Source organism: Lissotriton vulgaris, chromosome 3_1 (genome assembly GCF_964263255.1).
Source record: "Lissotriton vulgaris chromosome 3_1, aLisVul1.2, whole genome shotgun sequence".
NCBI lineage: Eukaryota > Metazoa > Chordata > Amphibia > Caudata > Salamandridae > Lissotriton > Lissotriton vulgaris.
Window position 1 is genome coordinate 338,655,343 of NC_141689.1, and position 26,347 is coordinate 338,681,689.

The window sequence follows — 26,347 nt, forward strand, 5'->3', positions numbered from 1 at the left end:
ACTTCAAACTGTGCCGTCAACTTTGATAGAGTCACTACCCTTGCTCTCACCCCTAGCCGTAACCTCACCCCCAAAACCCGATAAGGTGTCCAAGGAGGGTGCCATTCCCAAACAAGCTAGTGTAAGGTCAATACTTAAGACTAAGTCGCACTGTCCACCGAAGCGTACTAGGTCTAAAAAACCTCCACGTATCAACCCTCCAAAGAACACAAGACAGCCTCTGCCAGACAACTTGGATGACTCCTCTCTTCTGGCTGCATCAGTGGAGGAGACACATAGGGGTCATGACACTGTTAATACCAACCATTTAGAACTCAATGCACAAGTGTTCGACTCAATTAAGAATTTCATAAAATCGCAACTACTCCCTATTGAGCGAACGCTAAATAATATTGAGAAGCAGCTTGCAAGATTAACAAATCCTGTCAGTCATCCCACGCCTCCCGCTATCACCCTAGAGCCATCGGTCTCTACGACCACCAAACACGTTAAGGCTGTTACTGTACAGAAACCAGTGTCTCAACCGACAACGCACAAAGTTCCCCCACCTACTGATAAAAACCCTAAAACCCCAACCATTAACCAAGCAACTTCTACAGACGCTAAGGGCCCCACTAAACAAGTACAGGGAAAACCACCAACAAGTTCTGACCCCACTAGAAAGAATCCTAAGCCCCCATCACCCAAACCCACGGTTATCCAACAGGCTGCTGATGCACCCAGCAAACCAGTTGGACCAAAGAGACCAGTCCATCTTCCCCCAGAAGCAAGCCCCTACACCGTGATCCTCACAGGGGTACCAGAACTGGAAGAACACATGAGTGAATCCACCTGGTCATTGAAAAACAAAGTTATGCAGTGGCTTCAGATTAATAGACCCCTTCCTTCACACTGTAAAAGTAGACTGTCTATGGTACGAAGAGTCCCCTGGATAGGGGACACAAGGAAAAGAATAAAAGGGGATTGTATCATCATTAATTTTGATAACCCTGAGACAGTGAGTTACATATGTTCCTGGTCAACCCTGGAGAGAAAGGGAAGTATAGACACTAACCGTCTGTCTTTCTTTTACCCACTGAGGTTTCCACGTGAACAAGATTTCCCTCAAAACTGGGACCAATCCCCAGGTTGGAGTTGGTCTCAAGTCGAAACGCGTAACAGGAGGAGGGACTGGGATTATCAGCCCTGGAAAGAAAGAAGAGATCAACCATATGCAGAGGGGTGGAGAGGGGCCCCAACTAGCAACTATTTTTCAACTTTAGAAATGGTTGATTGACCACTAAATAACCATTTACTGTCAAACAACAAGCCAATGACCCCCCGGTCTCCTGCTAGCCTAGGGCTGTCGCCAAGCAAATATGGGTACCTTGTCCCTCCCCAACCCACTGTGGACTTCCCAAATCCGGCTCTGTCATGCGGTCCTTCTGGGTCGGAAAGTTTACAAACTGATGACCCCCAGACTTCTCTCTTACCCTCAACTCCTGATCGGAATCCCCCACACTGTTCCTCACTGCACCCTATTGAGGATAATTATTTCTCTATCTTATCCTGGAACATAGCCGGGCTTTCAAATAAAATAGGTGACCCCACTTTCCTGAACCATATACACACTTTTGACATCTTAGCTTTTCAGGAATGTTGGGATTTGACACCCGTAAATCTGGATGGTTATAGTACACACTTCACTCCTTCCACTCAGTCCCATAGAGGAAGACCCTCGGGAGGCCTTTGCTTGTATGTCTCGAATAGATTAAAGGTATTACTAGAACGCGTTGACCTCCCGCAAACTGTTCATAGCTCAAAGTCTTTTGGCCGCCTACTCCAGGCCTTTAAAATGTCCGGGAAAGAGGTAGTCGACTCTCTCATCATTAATTTATATAATGGTGCTCAGAGAGACGATCAAATAACATTTATGGAGTTTCTTTCTAAACTAATAAAGAAGGGCATGGGAGGGTCCTCTTCAGACAGGCGCCTGATCATATTAGGTGATTTCAATTGTCATATATGCCCATATAGTGGAACTAGGGTCTGTGATCAAAGAGCCCCAAATGGAGAACACACTACCCATTTTGAACATTCAACTACGGGAACCCAACTGAACAACTTATTACATGAGTGGGACCTGGGTTTTTTCAATGATCTAACTTCGCCCCCGACTGATTTTTTACCCACATTCCATGGAAGGGGATCGCTCACGATAATAGACTTTTTCCTCTTGTCTCATAGTCATCATGGAGACGCCTTAGAATTCAATAGAGAGGAGTTGGTCCTGAGCGATCACTACCCCATCAGCATCAAAATATATTCCCCCCCCAGTGGTACTAAGTCCAGGAGCAACTTGGAAAATCTCTTTTCACATACCATTTCACTTTCATCAAGAAATGGATACACCATAAAATGGGCTTAGATCGACACCTTGAAATTCCTTGAAAACTTGATCAAAACGGGTCCTGACCTCTTTTCGACCTGTTTAGAACTCCCACCCAATCCATCAGAAATTATCTCTGCCTTCGATCAAATCGCCTCATCAATCAGAAAAAACTTGAGCAGAAATAATAACAAAAGCAATGCTCACAAGAACCAAGGTTGGTTTGATCATGAGTGCTCAAACACTCGCGACATCCTGAAGGTCAGCCTCAACAAAACTCCAAAAAACCAGATGGAAATCAGATCCGCCCGTGCCGCTTATAAACTGGCAATTAAGAATAGAAAAAAGGTCCTGAAAAACGCGGCTTGGGAAGCTTTGTTGAAAGCCAGTACTTTAAGAGACAACACGGCCTTTTGGAGGGAGGTGAACGCCCCCTTTCTTAATGATAGGTCAACCGACTGTATAGAAATTGCTATCACCGAAGATGTCTGGATAAACCACTTTACCGAATTGTACAAACTAGACGACCGAATTGAACCAATGGAGAATAATGAATCGCTAATCAATAATTCCGAGCCGTTTCCACTTTCCATCTATTTCAATCACTCGGAAGTGGAAATGGCTATTCTTGAAAGCTCAAATGCCAAAGCGCCCGGCCCAGATGGAATCCCCATAGACTTATTCAAAGACAACATCCAATTATGGGCACCTATTCTTACCAACGTCCTTAACTCGTATGCCCGCAAAGGATTCCCTACAACATGGCAAGAAGCGATCATAATACCCATTTTCAAAAAAGGTGAAAGAACGGACCCAAAATGTTACAGACCAATTTCTTTACTGGACTCCATGATGAAGGTGGCCGGGAGAGTCCTTTTGAATCAACTACAGACATGGGCACTGGAGAATAACGTTTTATCTAAATTTCAATATGGGTTCGTTTCTGGTCTCGGGACAGTGGAACAATGTTTAAATCTAGCCCTGATCATTGACAAACATGTGCTGGCAAAAAGAGGCAACATATATATGACCTTCGTGGACTTAAGCTTCGCTTTTGATTGCCTCAATCATAGTCTACTTTGGTCTACCCTCACTAATATGGGCGTTGACCCCAACATCTTATCTTTCATAAAAGAACTCTATCGAGGAGCCGGGGCCAAGGTTCGATATGGGAAGGATGGAGCTTGCACCAATAAGTTCCCTATTAGAAAGGGGGTCAGGCAGGGTTGCATCCTTGCCCCCTTTCTTTTTAATCTGTACATCAACAGCGTCGCCGACTGCCTGGCCAAACTAGATGTGGATTACCCAAAAATAAATGGCCTTGCGGTTCCAATCCTTTTATATGCGGACGACGCTGTGATTATGTCCAGGACCCAACTAGGCCTTCAAAAAGCGCTGACCGCTTTTTCTACCTTTATGGGCATGAGAGGTCTCAAGATCAATGTAAGTAAAACCTTTACAATGTGTTGCAGTAACAAAAAGAACATCTCTTGCAATACGTACATTGATTCAAATAAGATCAGTCTCACAAAAACTTTCACCTATCTAGGTATACTTTTTAGCAGCACTGGCACCTGGAAGAATGCCGTACACACCCGAAACTTGGCTTTTATCAGACAAATTGGAGCCTTAAAGAAATTTGCGACCAAACTAGGTGGGAAACCAGTTAGAATCCTGCTGGACATATTTGCTGTCAAATGCGTCTCTACCGCAACATATGGAGCAGGTATCTGGGGCCTGGCGGACTGTGGAGAGATCCAAATCAGTGAGAACGCGTTCCTAAGATTTTTGCTGGCTGTTCCTCGATCAATCTCAACCACAGTCTGCCACAATGAGTTAGCACGAGTATACATCTCAGACATAATTAAAACCGCGCCAATCCTGCTATGGCACAAAATCTGGTCCTCGGAAAAAACGGTGTTAAACCAGGAGATAATTAAGGACTGTATGGCCCTAACCAATTCAAGAAAAATACCCTGGCTCGCCTATGTACAAAAATTCCTATCCTCCCTGGACCTAGCTGATATGTATATTAACCCCACAACGTGTCAAACGATTTCTAAAAAGGACCTAAAGGCTCGCTGTCTAGGTTTGCTTTCAGACAGACGTTTTTACCTCGAAGGCAACAAAGCATCGATTGCCAATCACAACCTCCTACTTTATGATGACGGCATCCCATCTTACCTTTCTCCGTTCACCACTCCCTACACGAGAATGTTGCTGACAAGGATGAGGACGGATTGTTTTTTCCGTCTACTAACTTTTCCCACTGTAAACGATTGGTCGCTTACTCCGGTGGTCTGCCCTTGTGACAATGTTTCCAAGCAATCCAACATTCACGTTATTTTATTCAGCAAATGTTATGACTGTGGTAGAAGGAAATATCTTTTCCCGCTCCTCAAATACTGGGGCTTAAGACAGTGCCGGCCAGCCTTACTTAAGCTATACATGCTTGAAGATGAACTCACAATCAATGCAGCTAGTAGCTTTTTGAAATTCGCAGTAAGGTGCAGAGCATCAATGAATTAACTGTCTTCTGCTCCCCACCAGACAAAAAATTTTGCACAATCTTGTACAAATTTAACCCTTTTAACTTGTTCTTAATAAGTAGTATGTCTTTCTGATTGCTTTCCATACTCATTTTATGCTGTATTACATGTGCTTTTATGATTTTCTCTGAATAAAATCGAATAAAGCTTTATTTGAATTGAATTGAATTGACAAGTGGGAACTCATCGGGATCGCACAGATCAAAGATGTCTGGGGGAAAGACACAGTTCACACATTTAATTCTCTCAAGCAGCAATACCGCCTTCACAACAGGGAGCACTACCGTTACCTTCAGATCAGGCACGCCTTACTTAGACACATCCCCAGAGGCACGAAGCTCCCTGGCGCTTCCCCCCTTGAAGACAGGGTGTTAGACTGTCACCTCCCCGAGAAGACCATCTCATTAATATATAAAAAACTCATCAATAATATGGAGGACCCGCTGGTACTCATCAGGACACAATGGAGTGCAGATGGGGTGGAGCTAGACGACGAGGACCGGCAGGAGGCGGTCACCTCTCCACGGGTAGTGGCTATACAGATGAGGCTCAGATTAGTGCAGCTAAAGATTCTTCACAGGTCGTATGTCACGGGGCCTCGTCTGGTTCGAATGGGTAGAGCAGAGAGTGGGGAATGCCGTAGGGGGTGCGGAGAACTTGGAAATTTCATGCATATTTTGTGGCACTGTACGGAGGTGCAGGATTATTGGGTAGAGATCCACAATAGGCTGCGGGGTGTTCTGGGGGTGTAGTTACGGCCAGAGGCTCGTAGGTGTATTCTAAACGTTTGGGAACCCACGGCTTTGTGCGTGTATAAGAGACAATGGGTAACGTTAGCATGCATGGTAGCCAAGCGTAATATTGCTCAGTTGTGGGGAGCTAGACAGCCAGCCTGGGTTGGAAAGTGGTGGAAGACATGGATTGGTGCATGTTCAGAGAAAGGTCGGTCTACGTTTCAAGAGGTTGTCCTCAAAAGCGGAGTAAGGTCTGGGTGGACTGGAATCGCTACCGTGGAGACATCTGTACGCCCTCGATCTGTCTGGAAGAAGCGGATGCGCATGAGTCTCTGTGATCCCTTTACCATTATCTTGTATGTGCTATTTTGAAGTATGGAAATGTATATATGACAAATGTGAGATTGGCTAAGTCACCTGATGTCTTTCTTTGTTGAATTGTTAATGAAAAGATTTATTTAAAAAAAAAACTTTTTGATATGTCATTAAGATGTTATTGGACAGAATGTCCACAGCAGAGTGTATATAGGCAGATAGTTTTGGATGGGGATTTTGTGCAATTTGTTGTAATAATGGAAATACTGTTGTAGATTTGTAAATATGTAAATTATAAAGCCAACTTCATATGATTGATTCATATGTTTTGATTTACAGCCCTGATGATGTCCGTAGGGACGAAATGCATTGGCTGCGTTGCGTTGACTGCTTTTGATGAAAAACACTGATTAAATAAAAAAAATTAGATCCATTAAGAAACACAAGACTCCCAAGTTATTCCTTTTTAATGGACTGATGATAATTAAGGAATAAACAGTATTATTCTTTAAAATTTGGAAAGACAAATCAAAGATGGACTCAGTTACGGCTTGCAATACTCGCGGGAGGGGTTAGTGGAGGAGGTCACACGGGGGGTAAAAGAAAAAGAAAACTTACCTGACCAGGTACCGCACCGCCTCTGACCTGGCAGCTGATCCCTGATCTTCGGGCTTGTGCCGCTGAGAAGGTATAAGCTAGCATTTAGCCATACACCAGGATTTCCACTGCGAGAAATACCGTATCCTCGGCAGCACCAGATTGACAGGAAAGTAATGAGAAAGCACGCCTGGGCGGGGTCCCGCTCCGCCTCTGCTCCTGGACAGGAACAGGCATGCTCCCTCCCCTCCTGTAAGCCAATCACAATGCTACAATGGCAGAGTTGTGATTGGTGCGGAGTCAGGGACAGCACCCAGCCGGGGGCCTGTAGGGAGGCCATTTTCTTTATGTAAATGTAAATGTAAATGTATAGGCATTTATATAGCGCACTACTTACCCGGAGGGTCCCAAGGCGCTTCGACCGCTGCGAAACCCTTCCTGGTTTCCCTGAGAGATGGTCCCTTAATGGGTATCTCCAGGGTGAAACCAGGCATCCCCGGCGGTCTGGTGGGGCCGTTAGTGAAGATGAGGCAAGCTAATGCCCAGAGTTGCCGAGTGTGATCGCTGATCAGAGTGGGCACCGAGGCGAGAGAATTATCGAGTCCGCTGACCCTGGTCCAGAAACCTGCCGCGCCGGGGATCGAACCTGTAGAGTCTGCATGACTGCTTTGGTCGGCTGCAGGGCCGACCAAATCAATCAGGGTACTCAGAGTGGCGCAAGCCACTCCGTACCACCCGCCCCAACCAGGAATACCCTCCCACTCGTGTCCAACCAGGCATACACATGCCTTCTGCTTTCTCTCAGCAAGAGAAGCAGAAAATAAAATGGTATTTAAAATACCATTTTATTTTTTGCTTCTGGCACTGCGAAAAAAGCAGTTGGGGGGTGGGGGTGGGGCGCTCCTCCGCCCTAATGGAGGAGCCGCCCCTGGATGGACTTTTACACACACGTTTTCTTCTAAAATTGGATTTTGCACAAACGTAGCCCTGGGGCAGTGTGACCACTTAAAGTTAAGTGTAAGAGTAAGCTAATGGAGTTGTACTGATATTACACCAGTGCGCCCTTGTTCTTAGCCCACACTACCAGTTGCAGAATTTTGGAACGTTTTATATGGTGTATTTACTATGGATACCTAAATGCCTAATCTTTAGGTATCAAAGATTCTGCCATAATGGAGGTTTAGTATTGCAACAGAATAAACATACTGCCGTAACCTGGACTTTAAAGGGTTTTCCAGATTGTAGGCCTGTCTGCGAGCTAAGGCCAAATTATGTAATTGCCGGAAAAGTTGTTATGAGAAACAACCAAATGGCCATGGTAGGACTCACATTGAGCCATGCTGCTCTTTTGTTTGGAATGTCTTTAAAAGCAAATCTCTCACACGAAGAGGGATGTGAACAGCTATTATATATAGTCTGTAAACCGCTTATTTTGAGGAAACTAAAGTACGCCATCGGGATGTAAGATAAGAGAAGTAATAGCACTCCCTTGCACACTCATGGTGAAGTTATTATGCTTTACCCCCCAACTACCATTTGCTCAAATAAAGATATGAATATATGATCTAGATTAGAAGAAAACTACCAAAACATATGATAAATATATTACACATTTTGAACATAAATGAATCAGATATTGTAAAATAACAACTTACATGACTTGAGAAAATTAGAAAATGTGCAATTGAGGGGTCTCCCAAAAGAATACAGTCAAAGTATATGACAGAAGGGTGAAACGTAAGAGAGACTATCATGAGGAAATATAAACAGTATTCAACGACAAAGAGACCCACTATATGGCTCATCCTTCTGGTCAACGTACTGATCGAATGGTTCCTTGGATTGAAAAGCCCTACAAGATCTTATTAGTGGTGTCTTCGCATCCTTGACATTGTACATTTAATTTAAAGGTAGGGCTAAATGTCTATAAGACAGGTATTCTGAAGACGTGCTATCAAGGTTACCAATGGTGGCTGTGTTGGAGAGCTTTATTATTTTTCTAGAAGATGATCTAGCATGCTAGGCATTATCTTGTTAGGTTCAATTGAGAGATAAAGGCTGTTTGGAATTTCTTTTTACAAGAGAAATACATAGGGCTCCATTATGATGTCGGGCGGATCGCCTCTGCCATGGTGGCGGTGGCGATTCGCCCGACAGAAATGCCCGCCCGCCACCCTTTTCCCCCTCCGCCACATTACAATGGCGGGGGGGACCCCAGCGGAGGCAAACACCGCCTGCCACTTTTCCGCCCCGGTCGCCTTTCGGCCGGGGTGGAAAACGAGTAACATGCAGGCGGTGTCTGTCAGACACCGCCCGCAATATTACAATGGGCATTTTTCAATGCCTGTCTGTGGCGGCAATGCCGCCACAGAAAGGCATGCGGTGTTCACTCTGGGGGCCCCCTGTGGGCCCCCAGAGTGAAGCCCAAAGGGGGGTGGCACACGGGGGGGGGGTACCACATCCTTGCATAATCGAAGAGGCAGGCACCGCGCGGTGCCTGCCGCTTCGATTGTGCAAAGGCGTGCTTTTGTTTTTAACATTGTGGCGGGCGGAACAGTGAGCACCGCCCGCCACAATGTTAAATTGAAGAATGCGCCCGCCACTGTGGCGGGCGCATCCTAATGGCAATGTCGGGACCCCCGCCCTTTAGGCGGGCAGTCCCAAGTTCTGCTAGGGTGCCCGCCCGCCATCCTAATGTGCCCCATGGCTTTCAATATCATCCTCATTTTGGACTCCGAACTATGAGGAGATTTGGTAAAAAGAAAAAGGGAATATCAGAAAAGTAAAATGAGTGGCCAGTTGTCAGAATGGTGAAAATGGTGATGGTATTTCTCTAGTGTTTCAGACATCTATAAAGATAAATAGATAAATAAAAACATAATAGGAATAAAGGGGAAATTAAATACTCTATTATTATCATAGCATTTATAAAGCTCTTTGTTACATCACTGGTGTGTCCCCATGCTCTGCATCCTTACCAGACAACTACACAGATACCAGCGTGAACAGGGGCAAAGGATCAGGGAAACGGGAGGGAACAAAATTCATTCACAGTTGGAAGAGTCAGGTCTTTAATTTTTTCCTGAAGACGCTGTGTGTTCCGCATGACGGTATGGGAGTAGGGCATTCCAATTTTTCGCTGCCAGGTAGCCAAAAGAGTGGGCGCCCTTACATGCTTTCTTTACCCTGGGCATTCTAACCAGGTAAGTCACAGTCGAACTCGGTGCCGTTCTGGATTATAAGGAGTAAGAAGGTTCCACAGGTAGGACAGGCCTTTATCCTGCAAGCCTCAGGGACAAAAGCATAATGCCTTGAACGAGATCCTTTTCTGAATAGGCAGCCAGTTTAGGGCGGAGACTATATAGACGGGGTCTTCACCAATACCAGTATCTCCGTTTTATTACCATTCAGTTTCAGGTAAGCATGGGCGGAAAATCCGTTTCGCTCGCGGATTTTGCGGATTTTCGGTAAATTCGCAATCCGCGAGATTTGCGAATCTCCCGCAAAATCCGCAAATCCGCGAGCAGCGGATTTTGCTCGCACTGTTCGCACTGTTCGCGTGAGTTCGCGCCCCGCGAATAAGTGCAAAATTGCAGAAATACGATCTTAGCAAAACTGAAACTACTTACCAGGTTCAAAAGTTCAGGCTCATCATTAGTAGCCATTTCCTGTAGTGCTTCCTGAGGGGCCCTTCCAGAGTTCAGTTGCCAGTTGAAACTATTATGTGACCCTGCTCTGAACCTCAGAATAGTTACACATATGCCACAAAGGTCCTGAATTACAGCTAAGGGAGACAAGCAGGAGCCAGGCTGGAAGTTCAAATCCATTAATCAGCCCCTAATTCATTATTGTCAGTTGGGGCAGGGCAGGTGTTGTAACTAATTTTGCAACAATGAAAGCACTTAGCAAGTGCAAAAGATCACTAATCAGGAAGCACTAAGGAAGCAGGTGCCAGCTAAAAAAATATTCTGTGACAAATTAATCAGCCCCAAATTAATTCAGGTCACTTGAGGCAGGGAAGGTGTGCTTGCGTTGCCACAATAATGTACACTGACTGGACAACCAGAGGGTGCTGTGATGAAACAGAGGGTGGCATGGGTGGGCCAGAGGGTGGCATGAGTAGTCAGAGAGTGGCAGTGGTGACAGAGAGTGGCAGTGATGAAGAAGAGTGTCCCAAACAGGCTGGACACGTAGAAACAACAAGTTCGCGAAACTTGCGACCGACAGGTAAGTTCGCAATTTGCGACATTGTACAAAACCCTCGCGAACTGGCAGAAACCCGCGCAAACACACAAAAAAAAAAATCCGCAAATTCGCGAGAATTCGCGGATTTTGCGGATTGCGAGTTCGCAAATCCACAAAATTCGCGAACGCGAGATTCGCTAAATTCGCCCATGCTTAGTTTCAGGCAGTTGCTTGTCATCCAAAAGGCCAGGTCTTTTAAGCAGTCTGCAAAACTACTGTCTGCTTGCACCAAGTTAGGAGTCAGAGTAACCACTAACTTAATTTCTTCTATATATGACACTATGGTGACGCTGTGTTTTTCCACAATTCTTGCTAAGGGGGCCACATACAAATTAAAAAGAGTAGGGCTCAAAATTGAGCCCTGCGGCACCCCCTGCTCTAAAGAGATTTTGTTAGAGATATGTGGGGGTTGTGTTACTTGAAAACTATGTCCCTGCAGATAAGAGGTCAGCCAGTTTAGAGTAGCCCCGTCCACACCGCCCATTCTGAGACGGTGTAAAAGCAGCTTGTGGGACACCGTATCGAAAGCTGCACTACAGTCCAAAAGAACAAGTTACTTACCTTCGGTAACGCTTTTTCTGGTAGATACAGTATCTGCCTGTGAATGCCTCACCTTGTGAATATCCCCCTTGCGTCAGCAACGTTCGGAAAATTCTTTGTAGCACGCCGGCGTGGACAACGTCATAGGAGCACGGCATCGCGCGCGACTCCGTCTGACGTCATCGACCCCATATTAGGCCTACGTCGGCGTGATGACATCAGTTCTGCCCTTTTTTCCGTGCCTTCGAGGCACCCGGACGGACCAATGACAGTAGATATATACAAATACATTGTACACAGTACATACATTTCAAAATTAAACACACATAGTGTGTAGCAAAGGTAAGAATACCCATTTTAAAAATATATAAAAATATACAAAAATGTACATGAGCATAGGTAAAGCAGAGTGGACAACGGGGAGGCGGATGGGTCAGTGAGGAATCCACAGGCAGATACTGTATCTACCAGAAAAAGTGTTACCAAAGGTAAGTAACTTGTTCTTCTGATAGATACATCTGCCAGTGGATTCCTCACCTTGTGAATAGAGTCCCACAGCTGTCAGCCAGAGGAGGTTGTCCACTCTGCTATACCAGGAAATCTTGGAGGACAGAGCGCGCAAAGTGGCCATCCCTCCTCACTTCGGTATCCAAGCAGTAATGCTTCGCGAAAGTGTGGAGGGAGGCCCTCTGCAAATGTCCTCAACAGGTACACCTCTAGACAACGCAGAAGTAGCAGACTTTGACCTTGTAGAATGCGCTCTTATATCCTCAGGAGGGTCCTTACCCGCCAGAGAGTAGCAAATCTTGATGCAGTGAATAATCCACCTGGAAATTGTGCGCTTGTGCACCGCTCTACCCTTCCGGCAGCTAGCAAAACCAACAAACAGCTGTTAATCCACCCGAAAGTCTTTTGTTCTATCAAGATAAAAGGACACCGCCCTCTTAGGGTCCAGACGGTGCAGTCTCTCTTCCTCCTTGGAAGGGTGAGGGGGAGGATAGAAGGTAGGAAGGGTAATGGACTGTCCTAGATGGAAGGGAGTAACCACCTTAGGCAGAAAAGCAGCCCTGGTCCTAAGAACCATTCGATCAGCATGAATGGTCAGGTATGGGGGCTTAAAACTAAAAGCTTGAAGCTCACTTACCCTCCTTGTCGAGGTGATCGCAACTAGGAAGACCGTCTTAAAAGACAAAAGCCTCATGGGACACTTGTGTAAGGTTTCGAAGGGAGAACCCATCAAGAGTGTTAAGACAAGATTTAAGTCCCATTGAGGCACGAGAAATGGAGAAGGAGGGAACTTATTAGTGAGGCCCTTAAGAAACCTCAAAACCACTGGAGACTTAAATAGAGACAGCTGATCCGGCAAACAGAGAAATGCCGACAACGCCAAAAGGTAACCTTTGACTGTGGCAACAGCAAATCCTTGCTGCGCCAAAGAAAGAGCAAACTGCAAAATATCGGACAAATGAGCCCTCAAAGGATCAATAGACTTCTCCCTACACCAAACAACAAATTTAGACCACCTATACAAATAGATGGACTTGGTGGAGTCACGTCTGGCTGAAAGAATGACATCCACCACATTGTGAGGGAGAGAAAAGGAATTCTGGTTGCCCCGTTCAATCTCCAGGCATGAAGGTGTAATGTCTGGAGGTGGGGGTGTAGAACCTGCCCCTCCAGCTGAGAGAGGAGATCTACACTCAAAGGGAGACGGAGCGGTGGGTGAGAGGAGAGGTGGAGTAGGTCCGTGTACCACACCCTTCTTGGCCAATCCGGGGCGACCAATATGACTTGGGCCTGGTCCTGGCGAATCTTCCTCAGAACCAAAGGAATCAAGGGTATGGGAGGAAACTCGTAAAGAAGTTGATTTCCCCAACTCAACTGAAACGCGTCCCCCAAAGATCCTTGCATCGTATACTGGAGACTGCAGAATGACAGGCATTGAGCATTCTCGCGAGTGGCGAACAGGTCCACCCGAGGAGTCCCCCAAATCTGAAAGATGTCGTGAACAACCTCCGGATGGAGCCTCCACTCGTGGTCGGCAGAGAACTGCCGACTGAGAATGTCTGCACGTACGTTCAGAACTCCGGCCAGATGATTTGCCATCAGACAAATCTGGTGGTCCTGAACCCAGGACCAGAGACGCATAGCCTCTCTGCTGAGACACTGCGAACCTACTCCTCCCTGCTTGTTGACATACCACATCGCGGTCGTGTTTTCATCACGACTTGAACCGACTGATCGCGAAGGGAAGGGAGGAAGGCCTTGAGCGCCAGACGTATCGCCCGCAACTCTAAAAGGATGATGTGAAGCAACCTTTCCTCTGGAGACCAAAGCCCTTTGACCTCCAGATCCCCCAGATGAGCACCCCACCGTAGAGTGGATGCATCCGTTATCACTGTGGCCACCGATGGAGGCAGTTGAAAAGGCTTTCCCTGAGACAGATTGCCTTCCACGCCCCACCACGTCAAATCCGCTGCAGTTTCTCTGGAGATCCTCACTGACTCCCTGAGATCTCCGTTGTGCTGATACCACTGCCTGCGGAGGCACCACTGGAGTGCCCTCATATGCCAGCGTGCATGGTTGACCAACAGAATGCAAGAAGCCATCAGACCGAGCAGACGAAGGACCTGCAGGACTGGAACAACCGCTCCATTGAAGAATAAAGGAATAATTTCCTGTATGTCGCGAATCCTTTGAGAAGGAGGGATTGCACAACATACAGTTGTGTCCAGTACTGCACCTATGAACAGGTTGCGCTGGGAGGGCACCAGGTAATACTTGGGTACATTTATCGAAAAACCCAACCTGTGCAACAACTGAGTTATCTCTTGCAGATGATGGAGCACCTTCTCTGGCGACTCCGCTTTGATCAGCCAGTCGTCCAGATACGGGAATACCGGTATCCCCGACCTCCTGAGATGTGCTGCCACCACTGCCATCACCTTGGTAAAAATTCGAGGCGCAGTAGTAAGACCAAACGGAAGGACCGCAAACTGGTAATGTATCGACCCCACCGTAAAACGGAGATACTTCCTGTGTGACTTCAGGATGGGGATGTGGAAATAAGCATCCTGCAAGTCGATCGACACCATCCAGTCTTCTTCCAACAGCGCTTGAAGAACCTGCGCAAGAGTGAGCATCTTGAACTTTTCTTGCTTCAGATACAAGTTCAAGATCCTGAGATTCAGGATTGGACGAAGTCTGCCATCCTTTTTGGGAATCAGGAAATACCGGGAGTAGCCCCCCTGATCCCTCTCCTGCTCTGGAACCACCTCTATCGCACCCTTTCTGAACAGTGCCAGGACTTCTTCCTGCAGGAGAAGCAGGTGGTCCTCCGAACAATAACCTTGGCAAGGAGGGTAATTGGGAGGGAACTCTTGAAAAGGAAGTGCATACCCATTTTCTACGAGATTGAGAACCCAAAGATCTTATGTAGCCGATTCCCAATACCGTAGAAAATGAGTAAGCGGACCCACTACCGGACCCGCATGATCCGGAATGGTGGATCTAGGGCTGCTTTACTGATGTAGGTGGGGAGTGGGTATTAGAGGAGGAAGTGGAGGAGGAGGAGGCTTGACGACCACGGGCACGACCCCTTTGTCTACCTCTGTATGATTTATACAAAGGGTTCTGTTGTTGTTGTTGTTGCTGTTGCTGGCTTTGTTTATAGGGACGAAAAGTGGACCTCCCAAAGCCTCTGTACTTCCTGGTGGTAGAGCCTCTTGTTTGCAGGCCCAAAGATCTAGCCCTCGCCCGGCTGTCTTTGAACCTCTCCAATGCCACATCCGCTTTCTTTCCAAAGAGGCCAGAGCCGTCAAAAGGCAAATCCATAAGAGTAGCCTGAACGTCAGCTGAAAACACCGAAGATTTTAGCGAAGCGGCTCTTCTGGTGGCCACTGAAGAACCCATTATCCTGGCCACAGAGTCCGCTGTGTCCATGCCACTTTGAATAACCTGGCGGGCTGCAGCCTGAGTGTCAGTGACAACTTCATTAAAGTTTTTCGTATCTTCCTCCGGAAGCTTAACTGATAATTGCTTTACCGAATCCATCAAGGCATGCACGTATCTGCCCAGCAGGCAAGTAGAATTCGTGGACTTCAGAGCCATGCTACCTGATGAGAAAACCTTTTTAGCAGTTTGATCTAAATTTTTTGAGTCTTTATCCCCAGGTACCTGGGGAAAAGAGCCTGCTGACCTGTTCGAACCAGCGGCTTGCACCATCAGACTCTCTGGTGAAGGATGGGTCGACAAGAAATCAGGGTCACCAGGTGCTACCCTATATCGCCTTGCCACTGATCTGGACACCGCAGGAGCAGATAAGGGTTTTTTCCATACCTCCAAAATTGGTTCTGTCAGTGCCTCCTCGAATGGCAGAGTTGGTTCAACAGCTGAAGAAGGCGAATGCAATACCTCCGTGAGGATATTAGATTTGAACTCCACTGTAGGTAAAGTCAAATTTAGCAGCTCAGCAGCCTTTTAATTACCACATGGTACGGCGCCACATCCTTAGAGGGTGCGTCCGAAACTGTAGGCAACCCCCACTCTGGAGAAAGTTCAAGATCACTTGCACTATGGAGATCCACAAAGAAATCCTCCTGCTCCTGAAGTTCTCCTCCACATCAGGGTCCTCATAATCTTTCTCCTCTAGGAGTCGTTGGGCTCTACGCCTGGGACCGGCGTCGAACGAGGAACTGGAACAGTGGGAGGATGGGAAGCCGGAACCGGCGTCGAACTCCGATCCCCCGAGGTCGCTCCGGAGCTGGCGAAGCCGTGTTCGGAGTCGATGACCTTGGAGGCGCCGTACCGAGCCAAGGTAGATATGGCGTCAGCATAAACGGCATAAACGGCGCCGGAGCATATGCTTGAGGGACACCAAAGTTAAACGACAATGGACCCATGGGACCCGCAGGTGCTCCAGAGGGGTACATTGCCCTTGCATATACGCCAAATATGGCATTTAGAAAATGCGAGAGGTCCTGACCAGGACCAGAAAAGGGAGGGTACGAACCCAATGGCTGATCCGAAGGAGGCTGCTCCGTATTCGGCTCCTCTTGACCCACTGGGCTATCCACCGGAGTCGGTGCCCGAGGGATCTCAACATCTTCTTCATGCTCCGAAGACTGACACGAATCCGGATTGGGTTCCAGCTCCGGATCCGGAGATTTCTCTCAAGATCGTGCAGGCGAAGCACCACCTTCAGGCTCACAACAGGAGAAGGAGGCACAAAATCCTTTTTATGCCTTCGAGAAGAAGACTTCCTCTTCGAGTCCAATGACCCAGAATGATGCCTTGAACTATGCTTCTTCCTCTTGTGCATTTTCTTTGAGGACCCCGAAGCATGTCCCGAAGCCGACCTCGATGCAGACTCCAATCTGGCCCTCGACCTCGATCTCGATCGCGACTTCTGCTTCGATCTCGAGCGCCTAGATCTTGATCTCTTGGCTTCTTTACCTTTCACCTTTGCCTGCAGAAGTTTTGCCTCTCGTTCTCGTAGAGCTTTAGGGTTCATCTTAAAGCAGGATCGGCAGCCTTTAACATCATCGTCTGAACCCAGACACCACAAACAATCATCGTGAGGATCTGTCATAGACATCATCCGGGCACACGAGCCGCACTGCTTAAACCCAGTCTTCTTCGACGACATCTTCGACGAAGAACAAAAACACAGTAACACACAAATAGCAACAAAGTCACTATCTGAATCTCAGATGATCCCAGAAACCGTTAGCGTCGACGACGTGGAAAAAGGGAACTGATGTCATCACGCCGACGTAGGCCTAATATGGGGTCGGTGACGTCAGACTGAGTCGCGCGTGATGCCGTGCTCCTATGACGTCCTCCACGCCGGCGTGCTACAAAGAATTTTCCGAACGTTGCTGACGAAAGGGGGATATTCACAAGGTGAGGAATCCACTGGCAGATGTATCCATCAGAAGGACCAGTGCAGTCGTCAGACATTCATCTACCCATCTGCGAACTGTTTCCGTAGCGAAGAGCAGTGCCGACTGTCGAGTAAGTTGCTCTAAAGCCTGATTGAGTGGGATGAAATAGGTTGAATTTATTAAAGTGTGCCACCAGCTGCGAGTTGACCACGTTTTCTGCAATTTTTGAAAAGTAGGGGAGTAGCGAGACAGGCCACAGGTTCTCCAGTAGATTCCAGTCTGCTGTGAGGAGGTTTTTAAGGGGGAGAACCATCACTTGCTTTCAAGTGTCCAGGACCAACTCTTCCTGAAAGGATATTTCCAACAGTTATTGCACCAAGGGTAATATGGTGTCTAACCCCATGCAGATAGCTTTCAGTGTGGTTGGATCTTTTGGGGAGCCCGATTTTATACCCACCGCTACCTTTTTCAGATCTTCCAAGAAGGGAATGAGAAATTCGGAGAGGCAATTTCCCCCCACTCCGGGATCTATAAGATATAATTAGCCTTCATTCAGCCTTCGTCTCATGGATACAACCTGAATGCTTGTCAAGTTATCTTTCACTAAACAATTCATACAATGCCCTCTGTTTATTACTGTTCTTCAAAAGCTTCAACTTTCTTCCCCACATTGCTTTGTTGGTGTTTTCTCACCATGGTATTCTTGAGAAAGTAAAATGAAACTCAAATGGTATAACCAACTCAAAACAAACAGCAAAGGCTTTATACAGAAAACATAATATACATTACCTTTGACCATACAGTGTCTTAAGCGCTGTTGAAGAGAATGGTATTTGTCCCTTAAAGGCACTCGGATAGCTTCTGAGCTGGGAAAAGCCTTCACCAAAATTTCTGCTACCTACAAATAGGAAAATATGCATGGTGGAAACATTATATAGCAGCTATATTAGTTTTTTAATCCTCCTTAGAAGTGTGACACATTTTTATTACATTAACAACATTTTGCATAGTTCATAATTATTAGTGTTAATGTAGTCTGCGGAGAGTTTTTGCAATTTTTGTAACATAATTGTTAGTTGTAATGAAACTAAACATGCCTTTTTGCAAGTAGTGGGAAAACATTTTGCACCAGTAACTCGCAAGCATATAGTGCACATCTAGCAAAGCTTTCCTTACAGATGACAACACTTACAAAGGAAAGGTATACCAAATTCCATTTGCATACAAAGTGTTGAAAATAAGAAGGATGCAATATTAAAGCATTACGATATTCCTATTGTCATGAGAAACCTTCACATATTTTTGTAATTATTTCAAAAAATTAAGTTAAGCCCAAAGGGAATTTTGTTTGCCATTTCAGCTCCATTCCTCTCAAAAGTAGCATACCTTTAGCGTGTACATATATAGCTGTATACTAAATGAAAAAGTTACTTATGAGAAGTGATCTTTCAGGTGGATAGTCTTAACACAGATTCCTCAACTTGTGAATATTTCCCAGGCGTCAGGATGGAGCCAGAAACTTTTCTAATAGTACTCCTGCATGCCAGTAGGTGGCGTCGTGCAGCTTAGCTAACGGCACCCATGCGTGCTGACATCAGCTGCTTTGATAGACTGTCAGACAGAGAGCCTAGCCTATAAGTACACTAGCATGCCCCGTGTGCAGATCTCTAAGTCAGAACCTTTTTAGATAGAAAAAGAGTCTAGTTTACAGAATGGAGAGGATCAGTGAAGAATTTGTAGTTAGAGTATCCATCAGAAAGATCGTTAACGAAGGTACGTAACTTGTTCTTCTGATGGATACTGGTAACCAAAGATTCCTCACCTTGTGAACAGCATTTCATAGCAGTACCTCTACCCAGGTGGCAGCCCTGTGAAATAGCTCAGTTTAAAAACTCCTGTAGGATAGAGCGGGTAAAAAGCCCCTCTTGACAGACCTGACTGTTGATGCAGTAGTACGCAATACCCATGTAGCCGTCTCGCATATATCTAGGATAGGCACTCAATATGTCAATGCAGTGGTAACCTTGGCTCAGGTGGAGTAAACCTACAAGGTTACTGGGGGCTGAATTATAGTCAGTGAGTAGCAGATTTTAATGCAGAAAACAATCCACCTGAAGCTGGTCCATTGTTTGCAATGCCTTGCCTTTGTTTGCCCCAGAGAAAACAACAAAGTCGATTGTCCACATGAAGTTACCTGGTATAATTGATGTACAAACTCAGTGCTCTTTTGGGATCCAAACAATGGAGTCTGTCTTTCTTCTAGAAGGAAAAGGCGGAGCAAAGAATGCCAGAAGGTTAATAGCCTGCCCGACATGAACCGAAGCCCGGGTCCTCCAACTTTTCTGGGAAGTATTTTGCATATGTAGGATTGACAGAGTGCTTAAAGCTCGCTCGCACTCCCAGGCAATTTTATAACGATGAGAAAGCCAGTCTTCAAGGTTAGAAGTCACAATGGAGAGCAGTGCAGTAGCTCAAATGGGGTACACATCAAAAAGGTTGGGACTAAGTTCAAGTTCTGCTGTCACAAAAGGCTTTGGTGGAAACAAATGCTGTAAACCTTTAAGAATCATATCACATCAAGTGATTTGAATAAAGATACAGCAATAGCAAAAAAGCAGAAAGAGCTGACAAATGACCTTAAACAGTGCCAAAAACAAATCCTTGCTCAACCAGGGATAATAAACACCAACACTTCGGACAACTTGGCTTGTAGTGGATCAATCTGGAGGGTACGGGACCAAATCACAAACTTTTCCCAACAGGTGGCATAATCTGATTTTGAAGAGGTACCTATTGGTCCCAAAACGATACATCCCTCTTCACAACAGAAGTCGAATGCAGTCAACGTCCCAGCGACAGCTGCTCCATTAAAGCAGAGGAGCATCGCCCCCCCACCCCCTGCCACCACCAGCAAATAAAACGTTAATAGAACGGGTTTTAACCAGTTTAGTTATAGTTTCATTTTAATCTCCTGGACCCGACCCCAGTACTCTGATGAGTCTTAGGCGCTTGTCCAGGGGATGACACTGCTGGTGGGGGAGTGGTGGGCACTCTCTTCACTGCGCATGAGGGTTTGGCCAGCTATCTCAGGCCTGCCAAACCCTCATGCGTAGTGAAGCTCTCTCCAGGCCCAGCTGCTTCGCTCATCTTCAAAACTAGGGGCAAGAGAGGTAGTGACAAAAAAGTCATACCGGATAATTGCGCTCCACTCTCTGGGGTATGAGTCTCCAAGAGTGTTGCCACTGCACATTCCTGAAAGTGGTGAATAGATCAAGCCAGGGAATTCTCCATTCTTGGAAGACACCCTGCACCAATTCTGTATGTCACTGACATCCGGGGTCCACTAGGCATCAATGACCAATTTCATCCACCCTGGCGTTTAAATATCTCACCAGGTGGTTCACCACCAGGGAAATCCCCTGGCAGTCCAACCACTTGAAGAGATGTAGAGCCTCCTGGCACAGGACCCAGGACCTCACTCTGCCATGCTTGGTACAGTACCACACAGTAGTTGTGTTGTCCATGAACATCTGTACCTTCGATGCCAAGTGAATTGCCCACATCCCCAATGATTAAGAGCAAGGCCTCTGCCAGAGACCAGAGGCCTCTGATCTCCATCTCTACCAGATGGCCTACTCAAACAAGAAGTGATGCATCCATGACCACTGTCACTCCCGGGAGGGGCAATGAGACGGGTCTGCCACTGACCCAATCCCAGCCGGGCAACCACTACTGCAGGTCTTTTATAGTCTCCTCCGAAATCTGGACACAATCTAACAAATCCAAACCCTCCAGTGCTTTGCCCTATGGAATTCCGAATCCACTGTTGTGCCTTCATGTGCCATCAGGCATGGTTTACCAGCTGGATGCAGAAAGCCAGCAATCCCTCAGCGTTATTCTCACTTGGATCCAGGATAGAATCTGAAACATTGGGATCAAAGCTTGAATATCCTGAACCCTCCCCTCCGTGGCAAAGGCACATTCCAGTGCCATATCTAGGATAGCTCAGAGAAATGGGAGTGTCTGTGAAGGAGTCAGGTGTGACTCCCAATGATGTTATCTGGAGGTGATCTAAGAGTGTCTGGGGCAAGCCTGCCTTCGACAGTTAGTTGTCAAGGTAGGGGGAAGCATGGTACCCCAACCTCTGGTGGTGTGCTCTGATCAATGCCAGCACTTTAGTGAACACCCGAGGAACACTGGTGAGGCCAAAGGGGAGCACCGCAAACTGGAAATGCTCCTGGGCCACAGTGAACCGTAGATGGTGCCCGTAGGACTGAAGGACAGGGATAAGCATCTTGCACGTTCACTGCTACCATCCAGTCTCCTACGTCTTGGGCAGACAGGACCTGGGCTAGTGCAAGCATTTTGAATTTATCTTTTTGCAGGAATGTGTTGAAATGGCAAAGGTAGTAGGACGTATGCCTCTGTCCTTCTTTGGAATAATGAAACAACAAAAGTAACATCCGGTACCTACCTCTGATGTATGAATCCCCTCTATGGCCCCTTTATCCAAAAGGGCCTACACTTCTTTCCGCAAGACAGGCAGGTCGTTTTTTGTCTGCCGTGCTAATGATGGTGGAAGGTGTGACTGGGTGAAAAGTAATGGAATGGTGTAGCCCAGAAGGACCAGTAATTGCTTGCCACCATTGGAGGAAATACTGGACCCTGCCTCCTACAGGCTGGCTGTGTGTAGTAAGGGGCACAGTAAAGTGGTTTTGTGGCTGCAACAGCTGGAGGACATGAAAAAGCTGGTCGGAATGCCTGTCTGGTGGTTTAGTCTGTTGTCGACGGTATTGACAATCCCTCCAGTAGCCAGGAAGAGGGAGAAGCTGGTGGTAACACTGCTTGACTGGGGCAGACATGCTCAAGGAAACTGATTTGACCCTTCTATCCTTAAATCATTCCAGGACCGGGGGGCGTAGGTAAGAGCGTCAAGATGGCAGTCGCACTTTAGGAGTGCTCCCGACCCCTCCGTCATCCGCTCTGAATCCGCCTACCATCGGGATTCTAGTGACCCTGCGATCCTTGAACCACTCACCTAGAGGTTTGGAGGTCCACGCTTTCATGCTGCTAGGTGATCCTTGGGGCGGCGGACGCCTCTTACTCCCCGAACCTCCACACGGCCTCTCCTAAGATGGCGGCTGCCACGGCGGCCGTCGGCTCCCTGCCCGGTCTGAAACCCTGACCGCGTCGCAGCGGAGCTCTTAGTCACCGGCCTCCTGAGACCGGCCGGTGAGACTGTGGACTTGGCTTGACGCGACACTGGTGCGGCCAACATAGGGGTTGCCTGGGAGACGGCCCGCCTGCCTCATCAAGCACCACCCTGCCTCTTGGGAGCCCCGGGTCTGTCTGGATCCGCCCTCGAGTCCCATCTGCTTGGCCTGGGGAGGAGCTATGTTGTTCCCGCTGCCCCCCGGCGCAGCTGTGAAATTGCCTCCCCGCTGGAGGGGCCACCACCTTGCTTCTGTGGGCCCCCCGCCCGAGCTGCTGAGAACCCAGGGGCTGAATCACCGACCTCCTGTGCCAGGCCGGCGAGACTACGGGCCTGCCTTTTTCACGGCATTGGTGCGGCTGAGGCCTGGGAGACTCCCGCCTGCTTCCTCGAGCTCCCCCTGCATTTCGGGAGCCCGGGCCTGCCTGGAGCCGCCCTCAAGTCCTGTCTGATCTGCCTGAGGAGGAGCTGCGTTGTCTTCGCTCCCCCCCCAGTGGGCCCGCGGACTTGCCTCCCCACTGGAGGGGCCACCCCCTTGCTTCTGTAGGCTCCCCCCTGAGCTGCCGTGTATCCGGGGGATGGACGGGCTGTCGGCCGGGCCCTGCGTGGAGAGCTGCTGCCTGTGATCCCGCTGGCGGCCTGCGGCGTTGCGCTGTGGCGCTCGGAGGTGGCTGGGGCACTGTTTGAACCTCCTGGGGGCCTGGACTGTGCTACACTGGTGTCTGTGGGTCACAGACTGACTACCCCCCCCCCCCGCCGCAACGACTGCGGCTGAGAGGTGAGGAGGTGTTCACGCTGCTGCGGGGGTGCAGGCCTCTGGGAGGGGGATTGGCCGTCGATCGGGCGGCAGGGGGGACATTGTGCGAAACCCTGGGCCTGCTCCGTGCCTGACTGGGCTCCCCCCCCACCCTCCTCACCCTTGGAGTCCCGGAGGGTCGGTTGTTCCTCGACTGCCACCTCGGGCAGTGGTGCTTAGGCTTTCCGCCGGTAGCCTGTGGGTAGCCCTGCAGCTCTGCCTTCTTTCTACACCTGGGAGGGCCCGGGGCTGGACTGGGCTACCCGGACCCGCTCTCCTGGTCCGCTGCACCCACTACTCAGTGAAGACACTGGATGGTCGGTTAACTGGACACAATGTACATGATTTTTCTGGACTTTACAATTTGTTTATCAAGGAACACATATTAAGTAATTGCACAAATGAAAAGTTGTTTCAGCATTGGGAAAGAAGGCAGACCATTGGGTCAAGACAAGGGTGACAAGAACAACCACTAGGGGTGACCAGAAAAAGTTGGTTACAAAACCTCTCCATGGGAAAGATGGTGAGAATCCCCAAGATAAAAAGTCTGAGTCTTCTAAAGTGCCCCAAAAACCTGTACAGGGTGTGGGACCCAAACTACTCCCTATGTGCCTCAGCCCTATAGGGGGAAGAACTTTGATCCTTTAAAGGCCTGGTGTAACAACTGTAAGAAGTTGGGACACTTAACTGTAGATACATCTTGCCCCCATAACAAAGCCCCTAAAGCAACCAGTACAGCTACACCTGGAATGGCAAGTCTACAGATGGGATAAATAGTATGCCCAGAGCAAATCAGGATGCACACTAAAGCAGTTCTAGTTTCAGAAGGGGAAGTTGAGTTTGCCACTGTAGCTGTGTGACCACCCAACTTAAAGAAGTATTTGCAATACCCCTGGGTTAATGGAACTAGGATAGAAGCTCTGAGGAATACAGGTGCCAGTGTCACTATGGTGAGAAATACACTGGTTTTCCCTGAGCAATACTTGATTGGGAAAACTTACCCAGTCACCAATGCTGACAGTGTTACTACTAATCATCCTTTGGCTATGGTGACATTAGGCGGGGGGGGGGGGTTACTGGCCTCAAACATGTAGTGGTCTCTCAAAAGTTACCAGCTGAATGTCTGCTTGGCAATGACCTGGAAACCTCAGCCAGGGCTAAGGTTGAATTGAAAACCCATGCAGTCATGCTGAGTATCCCTGAATTGGTGGGTGTGCAAACAAGAGCACAGAGCATGAGGAGAAAAAGTAGGATTGGAGCCTGAAAGTATGGACCAACCCACCAAGAGAAAAGGTAAGAAGACTGGAGGATCAGCTTCTGTACAGCAAAACACTCAGGACCCCTCTCCTCAGGGAGAGCACTTGGACACCCTAGAGGGAACTGAGACTATGGAGCTTGAACCTTAACAGGTTGAACTCCTGGCCCAGGGGGACCCACTAGGTAAGAGCTGTGCCAGGGTCAGCAAGACTGCCCCACTCTTGAGAGCCTGAGGCAGCAAGCTGTTTCAGACGCACAGGAAGATGTCAGTGATACCCACAGAGCTTATTGGGAAGATGGATCACTGTATGCTGAGGCAAGAAACCCACTCCTGGAGCCACCAGGAGAGTGGTAGTACCACAAAAGTACAGGCAGTTCCTCCTAACTTTGGCTCATGACATTCCCCTAGCTGGACATCTGGGGCAAACAAAAACTTGGGAAAGGCCAATTAGTCACATCTACTGGCCCCAGATGCACCAAAAGGTGGAGGAGTTTGTTAGCTCCTGTGTTACCTGTCAGGCCAGTGGCAAGACAGGTGGCCACCCAAAGGCCCCCCTGATACCACTGCCTGTGGTGGGGGTTCCCTTTGAAAGGGTAGGTGTGGACATTGTGGGTCCACTTGAACTTCCCACAGCCTAAGGGATCACATACATTCTAGCAGTAGTGGACCATGCTACTAGGTACCCAGAAGCAATTCCACTTAGGACTACTACAGCATCTGCAGTAGCCAAGGCCCTCCAGGGTGTCTTCACCAGGGTAGGGTTTCCTAAGGTGGTGGTTCCAGACAGAGGTTCTAACTTCATGTCTGCTTACCTGAAACACATGTTGAAGGAGTGTGGAGTGCAGTACAAGTTTACTACCCCATACCATCAACAAACCAATGGTCTTGTTGAGAGGTTCAACAAGACATTGAAAGGCATGATCATGGGACTCCCTGAAAAAGTCAAGAGGAGATGGGATGTTCTGTTGCCATGCCTGCTTTTCGCTTACAGAGAAGTGCCACAGAAGGGGATAGGGTTTTCCAACTTTGAACTTCTGATTGGTCATCCTATGAGGGGACCACTCTGTCTTGTAAAAGAGGGTTGGGAGAGGCCTCTCCAAGAACCCAAGCAAGACATTGTGGGCTATGTGCTTGGCCTAAGGTCCAGAATGGCTGAGTACATGGAAAAGGCATCCAAGAATCTTGAGGCCAGCCAGGAGCTTCAGAAGCACTGGTATGACCAAAAAGCATAACTGGTTGAATTTCAACCTGGGCAAAAGGTGGGGTTTTTGGAGCCGGTGGCCCCCAGGGCACTCCAGGATAGATGGAGTGGCCCTTACCCTATCCTAGAAAAGTAGAGTGAGGTTGATTACTTAGTTGACCTGGGCACAAGCAGGACACCCGAAAGGGTTATCCATGTGAACTGACTCGAGTTCTACAATTAATTTAAGAACAAATGGTCCTTGACAAGAGAAATTCTAAACTTTGTAATAATTATAGGCCACAATGAGCTCTATAACAAAGAAAAAGTCCAGCCGGACTTTGAAATTTATTCAATGTATTGTGGATATGCTTAATCAGACGAACAAACAATAAAGCAGTGGGACACAGTCCTGCATCCACGATGCTACACATACAATCAAAACATACAAGTACTGGGGTATTTCAGGCATTTAGAAGGCAGGAGCAAAAAGAGTATTTAGAATGCATTTGCTTCACATATGTGGGAAACATACATTTTTTGGCACATAATAGTACACTTATTGGTTTGATTGTATGTGTAGCATCGTGGATGTAGGACTGTGTCCCACTGCTTTATTTGTTATGCGCAATCGAGCTCTACAATGACAGGGCTGACATCACCATGCT

General features: G+C 47.7%; 1 protein-coding gene across 1 annotated transcript in view; it reads right to left on the bottom strand.

Moving 5' to 3' along the window:
• The window catches only part of CPLANE1 (ciliogenesis and planar polarity effector complex subunit 1), a 2,360,818-nt gene that overhangs the window by 1,327,985 nt on the left and 1,006,486 nt on the right, over positions 1–26,347 (bottom strand). The window contains exon 24 of the mRNA XM_086960545.1: positions 18,023–18,131. Coding sequence (XP_086816671.1) covers positions 18,023–18,131 — 109 coding nt within the window. The remainder of the gene's footprint in view (positions 1–18,022; positions 18,132–26,347) is intronic.